This window comes from Salvelinus sp. IW2-2015, linkage group LG8 (assembly GCF_002910315.2).
Source record: "Salvelinus sp. IW2-2015 linkage group LG8, ASM291031v2, whole genome shotgun sequence".
NCBI lineage: Eukaryota > Metazoa > Chordata > Actinopteri > Salmoniformes > Salmonidae > Salvelinus > Salvelinus sp. IW2-2015.
Window position 1 is genome coordinate 14212340 of NC_036848.1, and position 14908 is coordinate 14227247.

The window sequence follows — 14908 nt, forward strand, 5'->3', positions numbered from 1 at the left end:
GTTTCCTTGAGGTACTGCTGTAGTCGAGTCCCTCAGTTGTACACACTGTTGATTTAAATATGAAATGAGTACAGCATATGGCAAATGTGAAAGCACAATTAGGTAACCCCAGTAAAAAGAAAAAAAGTGGAAACACACTCGCTTGATAGAACATCTTTATAGAAAAAATAAGTCTTCACATTTCCAGAAACAGTTTTTTTTTTATATACTTATGTTTTTACTTTTTTTTGTTTATTTTATTGTTCATTCATTTACGTGGTAAATATTGAACAACTGTAACATCCATCTCTGTGTCAGTGGCTCTTATCGTTTTGGTCCCTTGGCCTGGTGGTCGGAAGCTTCAGGCAGGAACAGACTCTTTCGCTCCTGCATTTGGAGCCATAACGATGTCATAGAGGTGTTGACGAGCAGCCAATGAGGACTGTAGTGCTCTTTTGCGCTACAGTACATCTACGTCAACTKATTTCAATGCATTTTCCAGCAAAAAGACGAGCCACTGTGCATACTTGTGTCCAGTGGTTATGGCACTGGCCGTTCTATATGGGCCACAGAACACTGTTCCTGAGGAGCCATTGGGGCAGTCTGCTCTAGCAAGGCCCTTACTTAGCCCAGAGTAGTCATGTCTGCCCACTCAAGCACCAGTCCAGTTTGGCCTAAAGGCACCTGCACTAAAAAGCACTTCTGTTGATATGCACTTTTTTCTTCTTCTCCTGTCGTTTCAAAACGGTCGAGCCCATTGAAAAGGGTCTTCCACCCTGCTGCCTCTAAAATATTCAGGGTGCAGCGCAACAGGCAGGATATAGCAGCGAACCCAGAAGCAACATCAAGAACTCAACAATTATAGTACTGTAATGCAAAGTTGACAAAAAAAAAAAGTGTAAAACAAAAAAAGGATATAATTCCATTTCAAAAATCTAGTTTGCAGTACCTACCCACGCTGTTCTGCKAATTGTACCATGAATCAGCATCTTTATTTTAGGTCATAAAGCTTGCCAAATAAATAATTGAAAAAGACAGACCTACTTTTCACATGCATAAGATCGTACACAGACCATTGATGACATTTTATCCTTAGTCTACATCTTCTGTAGCATAGTAGAGTATGCTTAACAGCAATTCAAACTCAATGCAGGTCACTTGCGGGGACTTTTATGTTGCAATATTCCAGTTCAGAGTTCTACAGACCTTCAACAACCACTTAAATGCATCAATGCAGTTTTAGGGATGGTTTTCTTTGAAATGGAGATTCCTTCATTTGATCTATGCCAGAGCACATCAATATAAAAATTGACATTCATATGGCTGAGCTTATTTTTCACTCTACAAAACATTACTTTGGCCACCTCTTTGCGTTTCTTAAAGTTAAAATATATATTTTTTAAATTTATAGCGATTGCAGATTTATCGAAGATACTGAAGTGAGTTCTGATCTCCTTCAGATCTGGGGCCATGGCCTCTGTCAGGACCACGTGAGTCCCTGCACTACTCCACATACACAAGACGACTAGGGTTACAGGGTGACTGTAGGAGTGGAGATCAGCTGATCGGAACACAGAGGGACCCAAGAAGCAGCCTCAGGATCATTAAGCAATGAGGCCCAAGGGGMTGTGGTATATGGCCAATATACCATGGCTAAGGGCTGTTCTTATTGCTATTGTAAACTGGTTACCAATGTGATTAGAGCAGTGAAAATAAATGTTTTGTCATACCTGTGGTCTGATATACCACAGCTGTCAGCCAATCAGCATTTCAGGGCTCGAACCGCCCAGTTTATKATTTCTATTAGACACCATACAGTGGAAAGAAAAGACAGACCAACATGGATCTCCATCTCTGCGCTACCTACAATATATATCTATATATCTAAAAAGTGCTTTAAAAAAAAGGAACTATAGTTGTTTGATATCATCTTGCAGTGTTTGGGTTTTGTTCTTGAACCTTCAGTACTAATGTGAAACGTTAAGGGAGCTGCGGTGAACAATTGTCCATCACCTTTACCACCTACCTACACCAACAAGGACTATAACAAGACAAACTATGGCAATATCTCACCAAAACATTCACTCAATCCAATAAAAAAGGATAAACAATTGGTTTTGAACAAATGCAATGTTGAAAAGACAAAAATAATCCCAAACCAAGAAAGAGGGTATTGTGTTGGCCATGGGTACACATCTCCTTGCTACACTGCAGAACCAACCGTCCGCTTTCATCACAGTCATCAGAATCGAGACATAGCTAAACAATACATTACTAAAAATGAAAATAATGAATATCTATTATAATAGTAATATAATTGCACATTAACCATCAAGAGCAGATATGTTTGATAAGAGGAAAATACATTAAATGAAGTGGACAGACCAACCTCGCAGAATGGAAAATGAGAAGGCAGAGAGAGGGGAAGAGAGGGATTGCTTTGACTTTGGCAAAGAGCTTTCCACTGCAGTGTGCATATCACGCAAATAGAGCTTAAATGATTGCACTATATATATTTCCCTAGTTTTTAACTGCGAAATAGGACAGTCGCACATTTGCAGGATATGGCTGCATTGCATGCTGCTCTTTCTCCCTCATAATTGCCAGTCTCTTCCCCATATCCCTGCCTGCTGTAAGAGGTTCCCAACCCTGAGGCCTCCTAACTGGGTCTTTCTGTACCGTTGGCGATTGTAACTTTGTGCCTCTCCCTCTCACCAACTGACCTAAGCTATCATATACTGGGTGATGGCTCTCAGAGCATACAGAAGCTCAGCCTGTAACCGAGCCTCCATTATAAGCAAGTTCACATGGATCTAAGAGAGAGAGAAAAAAAAAGAGAGGATCATATCATTAGAGAGCTGGAAGAGATGGAATGTGGTGGAGGGTGAAACAGAGAACACAAACTACCGCTTTGCATTTGATGCGGTAGATGTACTTCCAGTATATAGTTCAGCTGTATATGGACGCAGGGTGTATTGGTATGAGGTGGGGTGGGGTGCGTACCCTCTCAGAAGGTTTGAGTGGTGCCCAGGGCAGGGGACACAGCGGGGTCTTGGTGGCGTCAGGATAGCAGGCCACAGACTTGATATAAAGCTTCAGCTCCTTCTCCAGCAACTGGTTTACCTCCCCATAGTCATAATCGTCGTACCTGCACACACACACACAAACACAAACGTGAATATGAATCAAGCGGGTCCTTTTCAGCAAATCACAAACATTGAATCCTAGGACCAACCTGGCTGCAATGCATACGATTATGATAGCATCTCACTTTACAATAACTCTCTATGAATACCGTGTGTGTATGTCTGACGTGCGCTTGTGCCGGTGTGTGTGTGCAGACTAGTAGCGTGACCTCACCTAATCCCCAACATGCAATGGATGTAGTTCCAGGTGGCTCTCTTCAGGTCAGGCCCGTGGGACGAGGGGAGGGCCGTGACACTGCGGAAACGGTCGTCCAACAGGTGCCCGATGTCCGAGTACAGCCGGTTGACCAGGGAGAAGCCGTGGTCCTCCCAGGAGTAGTCCTTTCCAGACAGAAAACACACACAGTCAAACAAACCTGAAATACTCACATGGTTCCTGTAARACCTCAGCTAACTATAGACCCATAGACATATGAGACAGTATATTGTACTCATATTCTATGAGGGTTGATTCACTACTTTACTGACATGGACACCTGTTGCCTCCCAGAAGGGTGTCACATATTCCAACATAGAATATAAGCCGTATATAATATCAGCTGTGTACTTACCTGCACCCGGAACACTTGGAAGTGGTCTTCCTCTCTACGGGCAAACTCCTGGTAGCCAAACTCAGGGTCTGTTATGAAACGAGAGGGGTCTGCAGAGTAGGTAATCTCCTCCTCATCTTCCACATCTGGGAGGTGACAGTGAGAGGGTCAATAAACATAGTTGAGGAGGGATCCGTCACTCAACGTTCACACATGAGGTTAGCTCTCACAGCATCAGGTGTGAAAGTGAGGGGGAACAGTGTACCTGTGTGCTGCAGTGTCTGGGTGTGTAAAAGATGCTCCCCCCTCCTCTCTTTCTCCTCCTGGGATTTCTGGATCCTCTCTTTCAAACACACCATCTCACAACTGGAGTCCAGAGACTGCCAAGACAAGAAGAGAGACAAAAGAGTGAAGAGACATGCGACTGTGGTTTCAGGCAACGATCTGTTGTYGAATAGCTCGAACGTCATATTCAGTCTGATACGGCACACAACACTTACCCGTCGTCGTGTTGTGTGTTCTGAGGGCGAGGTGAGAGGCTGCGGCACGCTAACGTTGCCGTTGGCAGCGTCACAGAGGCAGTAGCCCGGGGGAGTGCCGTTGGGGGCTCTGGGGAAGGGGGACGGGGTCGGCGTCGGTGCCAGAGCCAAACACAAAGCTAGAGAGGGAGTGGCAGTGGGCCAGGAGCACTACAGCCTGAACCAGCTCAGCCAGAGACCAGCACTGCTCTCCCGTCTTCAGCAACGCCTGGTGGGGGAAGGACACAGCAGAGAGTGGGCCTCATGGTGGAGATTAGACAGGGGTGGCAGGTAGCCTAGCGGTTAAGAGTATTGGGCTCGAATTCCAAAGCAGACTAGGTGAAAATCTGCTGATGTGCCCTTGAGCAAGGCACTGAACCCTATATTACTGCTTTAAGTTGCTCTGGATAAGAGTGTCTGCTAAATGACTAGAATGTAAATGTACTGATCAGGGATATAACACTAAAAGCACAAAGCTCACATCCAYATATCTGATCTGTAGGAATGTTACATATTCTTTATAAGAGCTGGTTCCTGTGGTACCTGTATGTGTGAGCGGGCGGTGAGCCAGGGTTGGTGGGCAAGAACCTTGTTGAGTTGGTCAAGGTGTTGTAGGCGAGGAGGAACGGCCTCCAGCCCCTGTAGCCACAGCGGGTCGCCCCCCACCCTGAGGAAATGGGCAGAGTGCAGAGACACCAGGTAGCCACAGTGATGCCGTGCTGCAGCCTGGGAGAGATGGGGAGAGGACTTAAATACAAGTACATCTAGAACAGTAACAGGCTTGTCTCCAGCATGTTGACCGTGTTTCTGTCATTGTGCGTGGGTGGGCCGAGCCGAGTACGAGTGACTGTTTATGTATATGAAAGTGCTTTGGTGTCCTTGAGTGTGGGCGGATTGAGGTGTTTACATGTCTGTGCAAGTGTATGCAACTATGTGTGGGTGTGCATGATTGGTGCAGATACAAGATGCATTTCTATGCATCATGCGGTGTGCGTGATTCCAGTGGCCTCACCATGATGGCAATGTAGTGACGGTACTGCAGGGGCAGGGGGCCGTCCATGTGGAGGATGTAGTGCTGGGTACGGAGGAAGCTCTCCAGGTACTGGGGGTGAGAGGCCATCTGCTGGGACACGGCGTCCACACACCCCCTGCTGGCCAGAGCCTTCATGCACCGCAGCGATGCCCGCTCCTTCTCGGCGTTCACCTTCATCACCTGGACAGGACCAGAGGAAGAGGACGGTGAGACAGGTGGCAGAGTCAATATGTCACCGACTGAACGCACACAGCAAGTGCCAACTAGGTCTATGCATCTTCCTCCTTGCCAGGTGAAAATCAATGTTGATAACAAGATGGAAAATAAAAAAATTGCAAGATTTTTCACAAGCAGGCTAACAGCCTCTGTTTTGAAGGTCCCTGTGGTGTCAGCCTACACTCAGTCTGTGCATCGCATGCACGTCAGGACTGAGCTGTGGGTTATGAACTTTGAATCAATCCATCGACAGGAGCCTTCTTGTAACAGCAGCAGAGATTTTGTACCACTAGACATTCCTCACAATATTCCCCTGCAAAACACAAACAAGGCCGCTCTGCACACATTTCAGGCAGAGAAAAGAGCCCGGCATCCCACACATTCGCAGTACCAGGGAGGATCTACCAAAAGACAAACAGATCAATAGTCATTGGAGGATGCAAAGAAACGACAGTGAATTAAAAGTGGTACCCTGAATAATGCCAAAAGTGCTCAAAACCCTCCTTTTTACAATGAGACGAGCTGATAACCTGAGTAGAGAAGAGCAGAGGAACTCGGGTGTATGGAGAAATTACCAGACTGGAACTGGATGAGGCCTCAATGATAGGAGAACCACAGCAATGAAGGAGGAATAAAGAGCGAGAGACTGGCTGGGGAGAAGGAGAGACATCGGCCAAGAGAAATATGGACTGATAGGGCCTGGTTTGTAAAAACTAAAGACATTTATTACCTCTCTCACTCTCATACAACGGCTTCTAGGAAAAGGTGTTGGCACCGGGACGGAGAGAGAGAGAGAGCGAGGCTGAGAACAGGTCTTGAGTCTGTTCCCCAGTGTGTGAAATGTGAGAGGCCAGGCCAGCTTACCTAGGGGCCAAGTGGCTCAGCAACCTCTGCTGGCAGAGCCTGGTGTTTTTAGTAACCCACCACTGTGGAGAGTTATGATCCCCGTCATACCAAAGCTTTTTCTATATCAGTAGTCGTTATTTAGTTCCACCACCTTATGGAATAGCTCCTTGGCATTTGACCATCATGTTAACATATCTCACTGGCTTCGCAGTTTCATTAAAAAAACACTTTGCGTCTTAACCAGCAGGTGGCGCTGCTCTTCCTCCAGCATTAGGTACAAAGCCTTCCAATATAAACTGAATACAACATGCTGGTGGATGTCAAGAGGGGGAACAGGATAGGCATAGGGGGTGTAATCACTCCGCTGACAGTCCATGGGATTCATTGCCTCAATGATTAAATGTGGCATTCCATGTCTATGTCCTTCAAGTATGAGCCCTCGTTCACCACGCAACAGCTATTGCCTGTCAATCTGATGGTAGGCCTATATAGAGCATGCACGGTATGGATGTGTGGAGGCCTTTGGAGAGAGAGAGAAGATGAGGAGGTTCAGTGACGGAGAGCATAGCAAACAGGAGTGAAAGCTCCGACATGCTGACTTGGACCCCGACCCACCTTCAAGGAAAATGGGAACTCAACCCTGACTGGGGCCTCGCCTGTCTAATACCAATGTCTCTGGCACAGGTGTTTGTTACTCACAACCCTACAGACATGCGTCTGCGCACGCACACACAACTGATTTGTGGCCCCACACTCCTTGATGGYGTTCTCTCTGGCTTCAACAGGCATCAATAAACAAGCCTCAAGAAACTCCCACTCTAAGAACTCAGTCCAACCAAGCCTCCAAGGAGATTGAGGAACTTTCTGAGAATCAAGTTCCATACAAGCGAATGAAACACTTTGAGTTTAATTTCAGTGGGTGGGGAATCGTGGCAGGGCTCTCCCCAGGCTTTATAAAGCCTGCCATGGTGCTGTGGCCATGACACAGTATTAATACAACACATTAATATGGTATGTCCAATCGTTGCGTTAAAGCTGGAATGACAACGCTCCAGACCAGTCAGTGTCCCAGATAGAACCCCATTCCCAACCAAGAAGCTCTCAGCTTTAGACTCCATGCCCCACTCCCCCTGTAAATATATCCCATTTCAGCAGGGCCTGATAACCAAGCCTGATGACACCCCACCTCGCGGCTGACCCAGAAAAACAGGCTCCCAGACCCGCAGTAAAGACAAATACGCTAGGCACGCTCAACAGGTCAGTCACCATTTAAAAGGCACGATGAGTGGTCTGATTCTGAAGACATGGAACTAGTCTTTCCGTTCATTGTTGTTGGCATTATTTAAAAATAGGTCACRAATGAATCAAATCAGACCAGAAAAATCACAGACACTTCAAACTATCACACCGGCATACATTTGGCCTACATTTTCTATAAGGGCTGGGTAGATTCATTGTACATRTTGGTATGCTCTAATAGGGAAATTAATCTCCAACATGTTTGGATATGTTCCAATATAAAAAGTTGCATAGTCAAATTGAAACGGCATCAGTCCCAGACAGGAAATTACAATTTACGTCAGTTCTACATACATCCATACATTTGTTTACTGATCAGAGAACATCACAAGGTATAAACYAGATGTAAAAGAAAGTGTCAGTGGTGAGGGGGTTGGAGGGAAAGATGTAGAAGAAACAAACAAAGATGGGAAAAGGGGTTTGGGAAACAGACAACAATGGCCTATAAATTGTTGAGTACGAAAGAGGAAATGAGAGGTATGCAGAGATGGGAACAAAGACGAGTAGAAAAATTATGCCAGTAGTCGTTCCAAGGGTAAATGTGACAGAGGGAGGGAGTGAGGCAGCGGATGAGGTAGTGCAGGGGGCTGCAGGGAAGGGGGTCAGCTGCAGATGGAGGAGGAGAGAGGGGGATATTCAATCTGCATTCTGAGTGAGGCTGAAGGGGTCCGTCCTTGTCATGTGCTGCTCTGCTAGTGTCCCAGCTGCCTGCCTTTAACAGACTCGTCCCTCTTCACCAGAAACACAAACGGCGAGACCTGTTTTTGGCTCTGCAACCTGAACCCAGGGAGGAGTGCAAAACAGCCAGCTGCAGCCCGTAGGGGGAGAGGAGGGGGAAGCTGGGCAGGACAGCAGCCATAGACCACCAACACAAACATGCCAGAATTCATAGAGACACAGGCAAACTTGTATAACAAAACAAAACTTCAGAAAAGGGCGACAGACAGGTAAAGCCAGATTATATGGTGCCTACATAAAAATACAGGATAAAACACAAACAAACCTGTACTCTTGCCAGCCTACATAGAGCTGAACATAAAGACTAGAAACACAAGTCCGAATGCACACAAGGTATTTCAGAATATCAGGTTACTTTACTTGCTTGATCTAGTTATCTGTTGTAACCTGGTTAGGTACACATTCATAATCTCCCCCTTTCAACACTGTCTCCGACTTGCTTCTTTTTCAAACTAATACCATGCCTAAGAATGACCAATGCATATGCATGGCAGCAGATAAGACAGTTTTCCCACCTGCCATTTATCTGTGGCACTTTAATTGAGAGGAGATAAGGGGAGCAATAGTCTAGAAGGGGAKCCTACTCTGGGCCAGTGTGCGCACTTTGCAGCAAGCTTATTTATGATGTGATGTTTTTGATTCTGCGCAAAGAGAGAACACCCAAATACATGGTGCAACAATATGCCTGTTGTTTTCTCACCAGTGCAGCAACAAATGTCCAAACTGTAAACATCTTATTTATTCAAATGAAATATATACACCTCACATAAACATGATCAACATATTGCTCCTGTCTAGTCAAATCTGCAAACGCCTTGTGCAAATCTCTTAAGGTATTTATCAGGTTTGCTGCAGGACATAAAAGTGATGCACCTGACATATACATGAATTGCATTGAACATAGGTCTCTAAACCCCTACTTGCAAGTGCACTTGTAGACAAAGCATAGGTATTGGTCAAGTCTATCTTCATATCAAATTTTAAGGAATTCATGTCACTGATCACATTCCTCTATTGTTCTAGCAACTTCTGAATGTTGAATTGCAGTAAACAAGTTATCCTATCCGCACTGCCCCCTTTCGGCTGTACATGGGAAAAACAGCATAGAAAAGAGAAAAACAAATTTGATTGGCAGTGCACCCAGCATCACAGKGCACAAAGAAGTCAACATCTTAGTGAAAAAAAGACACACAAAACAAATATATTTACCAAACGTTTTACATTACGGCAGAGGACAATACATTAGGCCGATTGAAACAACAGAAAKATCTGCTCCTCGATTTCTGATTGTCAACGACAACCTTTGTTCGTTAGCTAGCAAGATTCTTTGTAAACCGTCATAAGAGACTGACTAACGCCATAATTATAGAATGACATTGTATTAGCAAACACTTTTTTCTGCACGAGCAAATCTCTAGAGATTATGTCATTATCACATTCTTCCCAAAAAAAGAAAAGAGTAGGCGGCTGATAACACTGCATATCAAACCTGGCCTGGAAAAATACGATTATAATGCAAAGACATCAGGAAGAAGAGTATTATAGTTAGCATATTAACAGATGTTAGTTGTCAATCCATTTTGGCTAGCTACATTCTAGGTAACCACTCAATCCCATTAAATTTAGTTGAATGGGTATGTCCTGTCCACATCATTTTGACATTTCGCTTAACCGATTAGKAAGCTTTTTGACTAAACCATTTTACAACAGCAACTTCCCATTCATTGACTGAGAACATTCTTAAAAGCGTATATTTCCCTCAAGTAGCTAGTTACCTAGCTAGACTGACAATGTATGGCCATTGTTGCCGTTGGCACATTGGCTAACGTTAGTTAAGCTAGTTAAACTACCGTAGCTATGTTATTTCAGAGATGAGAAACAATAACAGTCACTAGGTAACGTTAGTCGTAAACTAGAGCAAACTTAATATCTCGCTCATGTTAATTGTCAGACTAGCTAAACTACTAGCCACTAGATAGTTAGCTGCTCACCTGCCCCTGGTCAACTGTCATCTAACGTTAGTTATCAATTCAGTTTTCTGGGTTAGCAAGACAGTTATCTAGGAAATATAAATAATTAATGTTAGCTAGCTAACGTTAGATAAAGTAAAAGTTTAGCTCGAGCCTAAAACCAACCTCATCATATGAAGTGGTTCTGACTGCAGCCATCTAACGTACTACTGTAGTTAACGTTAGTTGTACATTAGTTTCGTGAAAGGAGACAATATCTGCCTCAAGTTTTTTCAGGGCAAATGAATGAACGACACAGTCGACTTAACTTCATTACTAGCCAGCTAGCTAATCGTACATTTGAATGTTGACTGGCTTTTTAGTAGCAAGAAAAATACCTGGTTCTGGACACGCTGACATTGGGTTCCGAGGGGGTAATCCATTTTTTTCGTACAGATGATCATTTTCCAACAAGTTAGTGCATGGATACGGCTCTATCTCTCTTGATGTTCACCTACCCAGTTAACAATGCGGATCCGCTACAAAATCAAGCTACATGTCTGGGCATTTAGCTAGAGGTAAAAAAAGAAAGACTTGCAGTACATTGCCTACTGCTCCAGTAACAGTGTGCCCAATCAAAGCATATAGGGGCGGAGTAAAGAGTYGGCTGTGCAAATTCTAAAGGCCAATCAACTTACAGAGATGACATTTTAGGCTTCAATGCTTTGACTGAAAGGTTGATATGAAAGTCAGTCACTGCTATGATATCGTGGATTTTGTTATTGTTGATCTATTCAACTTTTAGGTCAATTTGCAGTGTATTTTTCTTTATTACACAATCCATATATGCACACCCAGAAAGACATCAGCAGGTGTGTTTATAGGTTYGTATATGAGAGAGAAAGAGCACGCAATAGAGAACAATAGATTGTGTATGTGTGCAGGTGATAGTGTTGAGGAACTAGATAACATTCCTTATATGTCACTCCAGATACACATTTCCTATATGCACTAGTATCGCAGGAGGTTGGTGGCACCTTATTTGGAAAGGATGGGCTCGTGGTAATGGCTGGACCGGAGTTAATGGAATGGTATCAAACACATGGTTTATATGTGTTTCATGCCATTCCATTTGCTCTATTACAGCCACTATTATCAGCTGTCCTCGCCTCAGCAGCCTTCACTAGATAACATTGCCGATATGTCACTCCACATTTCCTATTCCTAGTAGTATCACAGGAGGTTGGTGGCACCTTAATTGGGAAGGATGGGCTCGTAGTAATGGCTGGACCGGAATTAATGGAATGGTATCAAATACATGCCATTCCATTTGCTCTATTACAGCAATTAATATGAGCCGTCCTCCCCTCAGCAGCCTCCACTCAGTGAATGTAGGACACAAAATAGAGGGAACAGAAGATTGTCATAAAAAAGGAACATTTGCATGCATCAGATATCATACAAAAGTTAAATTAACCTGAAATTCAGTAAGAAAAGTAAAATGACAGGCATTATCAATTTCTCCACTACTTTCTGTTACATGTTAACTTGTCTTCTTAGACTATTACTATGTTAAAATTGAATGGGCTCAAAGAAATTTGAGCTAAAACACTTTTCTTCTCTCTATACTTATTCATATATTTTACTTTGGTAAGACAACATGTCCGGGCATGTTTTACCAGCCAGTTGCACTATGCTTTTCCGAGAGCTAACTTTTACTATATCACAGGTCAATATAGTCTACCAGTCTAACTGTCTATCCTGCCCACTATCCACCATTCATAGTGACAATAGTGGTATGTGGATCGTTTGTCCAGGTCTGCAATAGGCTAACWAACAATCATACCACACATAAAATAATTCAAAGCTGCATCAATTTTAAATATGAATCCACAAGAACACATAGGAATAGCTGATAGGCAGCGGAGAGGCCAGGTGCATCATTGTGCATGAAAGAACAGTGAAGACATGAGACACGCAGCTCAACAAGCTCCCCTATTGATCTTGTTTAGWGAAAATACAATTACCTAGACTAGCCTACAACACCACAATGCAATAAATAATTCCATTATTATTTTCAAGCGAGTACAAAATTCTACTCTAGGCTGCAGTGAAACTGTCCTTTGAATAACGGAGCAAAAGCCCTGTGATTTGAATGTTTCATTCCATTTGGATCAGTTGTGGGTCTCCTCTCGACAGTTTATACGGTCTAGAAAGGCACAGTAGTAGAACAGTCTGTGTATTTTTTTTACTTCCGATACTGAGATGTCTTTTGTAGATCATCTTTCTCCCAGATCGTCCTATAATAATGTGGTCACATATGCTCCAGGCAGGCCTAGTTATTCAGGAAAGCTTAATGTGGGCGCTGCCTCCTCTCCAATCCAAGCGGCTATTCCTCGCGCACCTAGAACCCAACGCTTCAGTATAGCCTAAATATCGATTATTTAACTTTTAAAATMTATTGCATTTTATATGTGGCATATCACAATGTTTTGGCAGTCAAAATGTTTTAATTTGATTAGGCTACTTCAAAGGTATCCTGTAGTCATGCGGACATTCGTTCAAAATATAATTCCAGCATCCTCAAAATGGCTTCACATTAACCAAGTTTCTATCCAACCTTTTAATGTGAGTAAAGTACAAAAACCGTACCAAAAAATGTCACGACATCATGGGAAAGCATGCAGTTTATTTGGCGATATATGAAATAAATTATAATGAACTTCACAGAGTGGCGAAAGTGCACGGTGATGACCTTGATGCTCCTTTCAAAAATCCACTTCAACCAGTGTAGGAAACAGGCAGGGAGAGTGAGCTTGTCTGTGGTGGTCAGAGAACCGTTAACCTTCTGGACCGTAGCCCTGCATGGCATCGAATGTGCCACAAAAGGATACTGAAGTGGCAAAGTCGATATCCACGTTTATAAACACAGGGTCGTAACAGTTATTTGTGTTCGTAAACATTATTTTTGTGTTGGTTTTATGAGGGGGGAGGGTGTGCAATTTATTTGACAGTACAAGGGGAGGGTCATGTGGAAATATTTTTAATTTTGTGAGGGGGGTGCAATTTATTTTATGACACCTTGAGTTGGGACCCCCCTCCCCACAGTATATTTTAGACCTGTCCCTAACTAATTAATCCATACAGTTCAAAATGTGACCCCTAACATCACAAAAGCAGACTATAACAATAAAAAAGTAGTTGATATACAGCATAGTAACAAGACAACATGATATAACTAGAAAGACACAAGATTATGTTTCTTCAATGCTAATAGGTTCATTGGTGGTAATATGTTAGCTTGTTTTATTTGGACTAAGGAATAGGGAACAATGTTAATCTTGRGTGGAATCTGACACCAAACTGGTTTTGCTTGGCTGGGAATCTGTAATAATGTTCTCTGTACAAGTTGATTCATACACACTGACTCAATACAAATGCTCGCCAAGAATATCATAATTTATCCTCCTTACCTTATTTCACATGTTCTAAGATTTTACTGACTTACAGTTCATATAAGGAAATCAGTCAACTGAAATCCATTAGGCCCTAATCTACGCATTTCCCCTGATTGGGAATACCGATATGCATCTGTTGGTCACAGATACCTTAAAAAAAAGGTAGACGCGTGGATCAGAAAACCAGTCAGTATCTGGTGTGGCCATCCTTTTCCTCATGCAGTGTGACACATCTCAATGGGTGACATGCCCYGTGAGAATGCAGGCTATGGAACTGGGACAATTTCAGCTCTGGAAATMTTCAGCTCTGGAAATGTTTTGAGGGAACGTGCCAATTGCACGTTCCCTCAAATCCTGAGACAGCTATGGCATTGTGTTATGTGACAAACTGCACATTTTAGAGTGGCCTTTTATTGTCCCCAGCACAAGGTGRYCCTATGTTACGATCATGCTGTTTAATCAGCTTCTTGATTTGCCACACCTGTCAGGTGGATGAATTATCTTGGCAAAGGAGAAATGCTCACTAACAGGGATGTAAACTAATTTGTGCACAACATTTTTGAGAAATAAGCTTTTTGTGCATATGGAACATTTCTGGGATCTTTTATTTCAGCTCATGAAACATGGGACCAACACTTTACATGTTGCGTTTATATTTTGGTTCAGTATAACTACAGTCTACAGAAGCTGAAACATGAAACGTTTCACCCTTGCCCAGAACTCTATAATGGCTGGCATAATTCKAACCCCTAGGAAAAGCAAAACAGGCTGAGKCAACAATAAACAGGGTAATCCATTTATTGCTTGATATTAAATGATTACATTAAATCCTGCCCTTTCATAGCACTGTCAGCAGGGCCACAGGGGGGACTCTAGCCGAGGAGTACTCTTGCCTGTCTGTATTTAGTAAGTTTGTCTCAGAGTCTGATGTGCTCTCCAACCTGGAGAAATGTGTTTWTTTATTTACCCTTTATTTAACTAGACAAGTCAGTTAAGAACAAATTCTTACTTACAATGACGGCCTACCCCGGCCAAACCCTAACCCGGACGCTGCTGGGCCAATTGTGCGCCACCCTATGGGACTCCTGATCACGGCCGGTTGTGATACAGCCTGGAATCAAACCAAGGTCTGTAGT

The 14908-nt window shown here is 43.4% G+C and overlaps 1 protein-coding gene across 1 annotated transcript; it reads right to left on the minus strand.

Moving 5' to 3' along the window:
- Nucleotides 1-141: 141 nt before the first annotated feature.
- LOC111967168 (sestrin-3) lies at nt 142-10939 on the minus strand. Its single transcript, XM_070444754.1, is given in 10 exon segments — nt 142-2792; nt 2983-3127; nt 3340-3506; nt 3737-3861; nt 3981-4095; nt 4216-4341; nt 4343-4462; nt 4777-4959; nt 5246-5446; nt 10713-10939. Coding segments are annotated over 10 exon segments (1338 nt in total). The 5' UTR covers nt 10779-10939; the 3' UTR covers nt 142-2702.
- Between the last annotated feature and the right edge of the window lie 3969 nt (nt 10940-14908).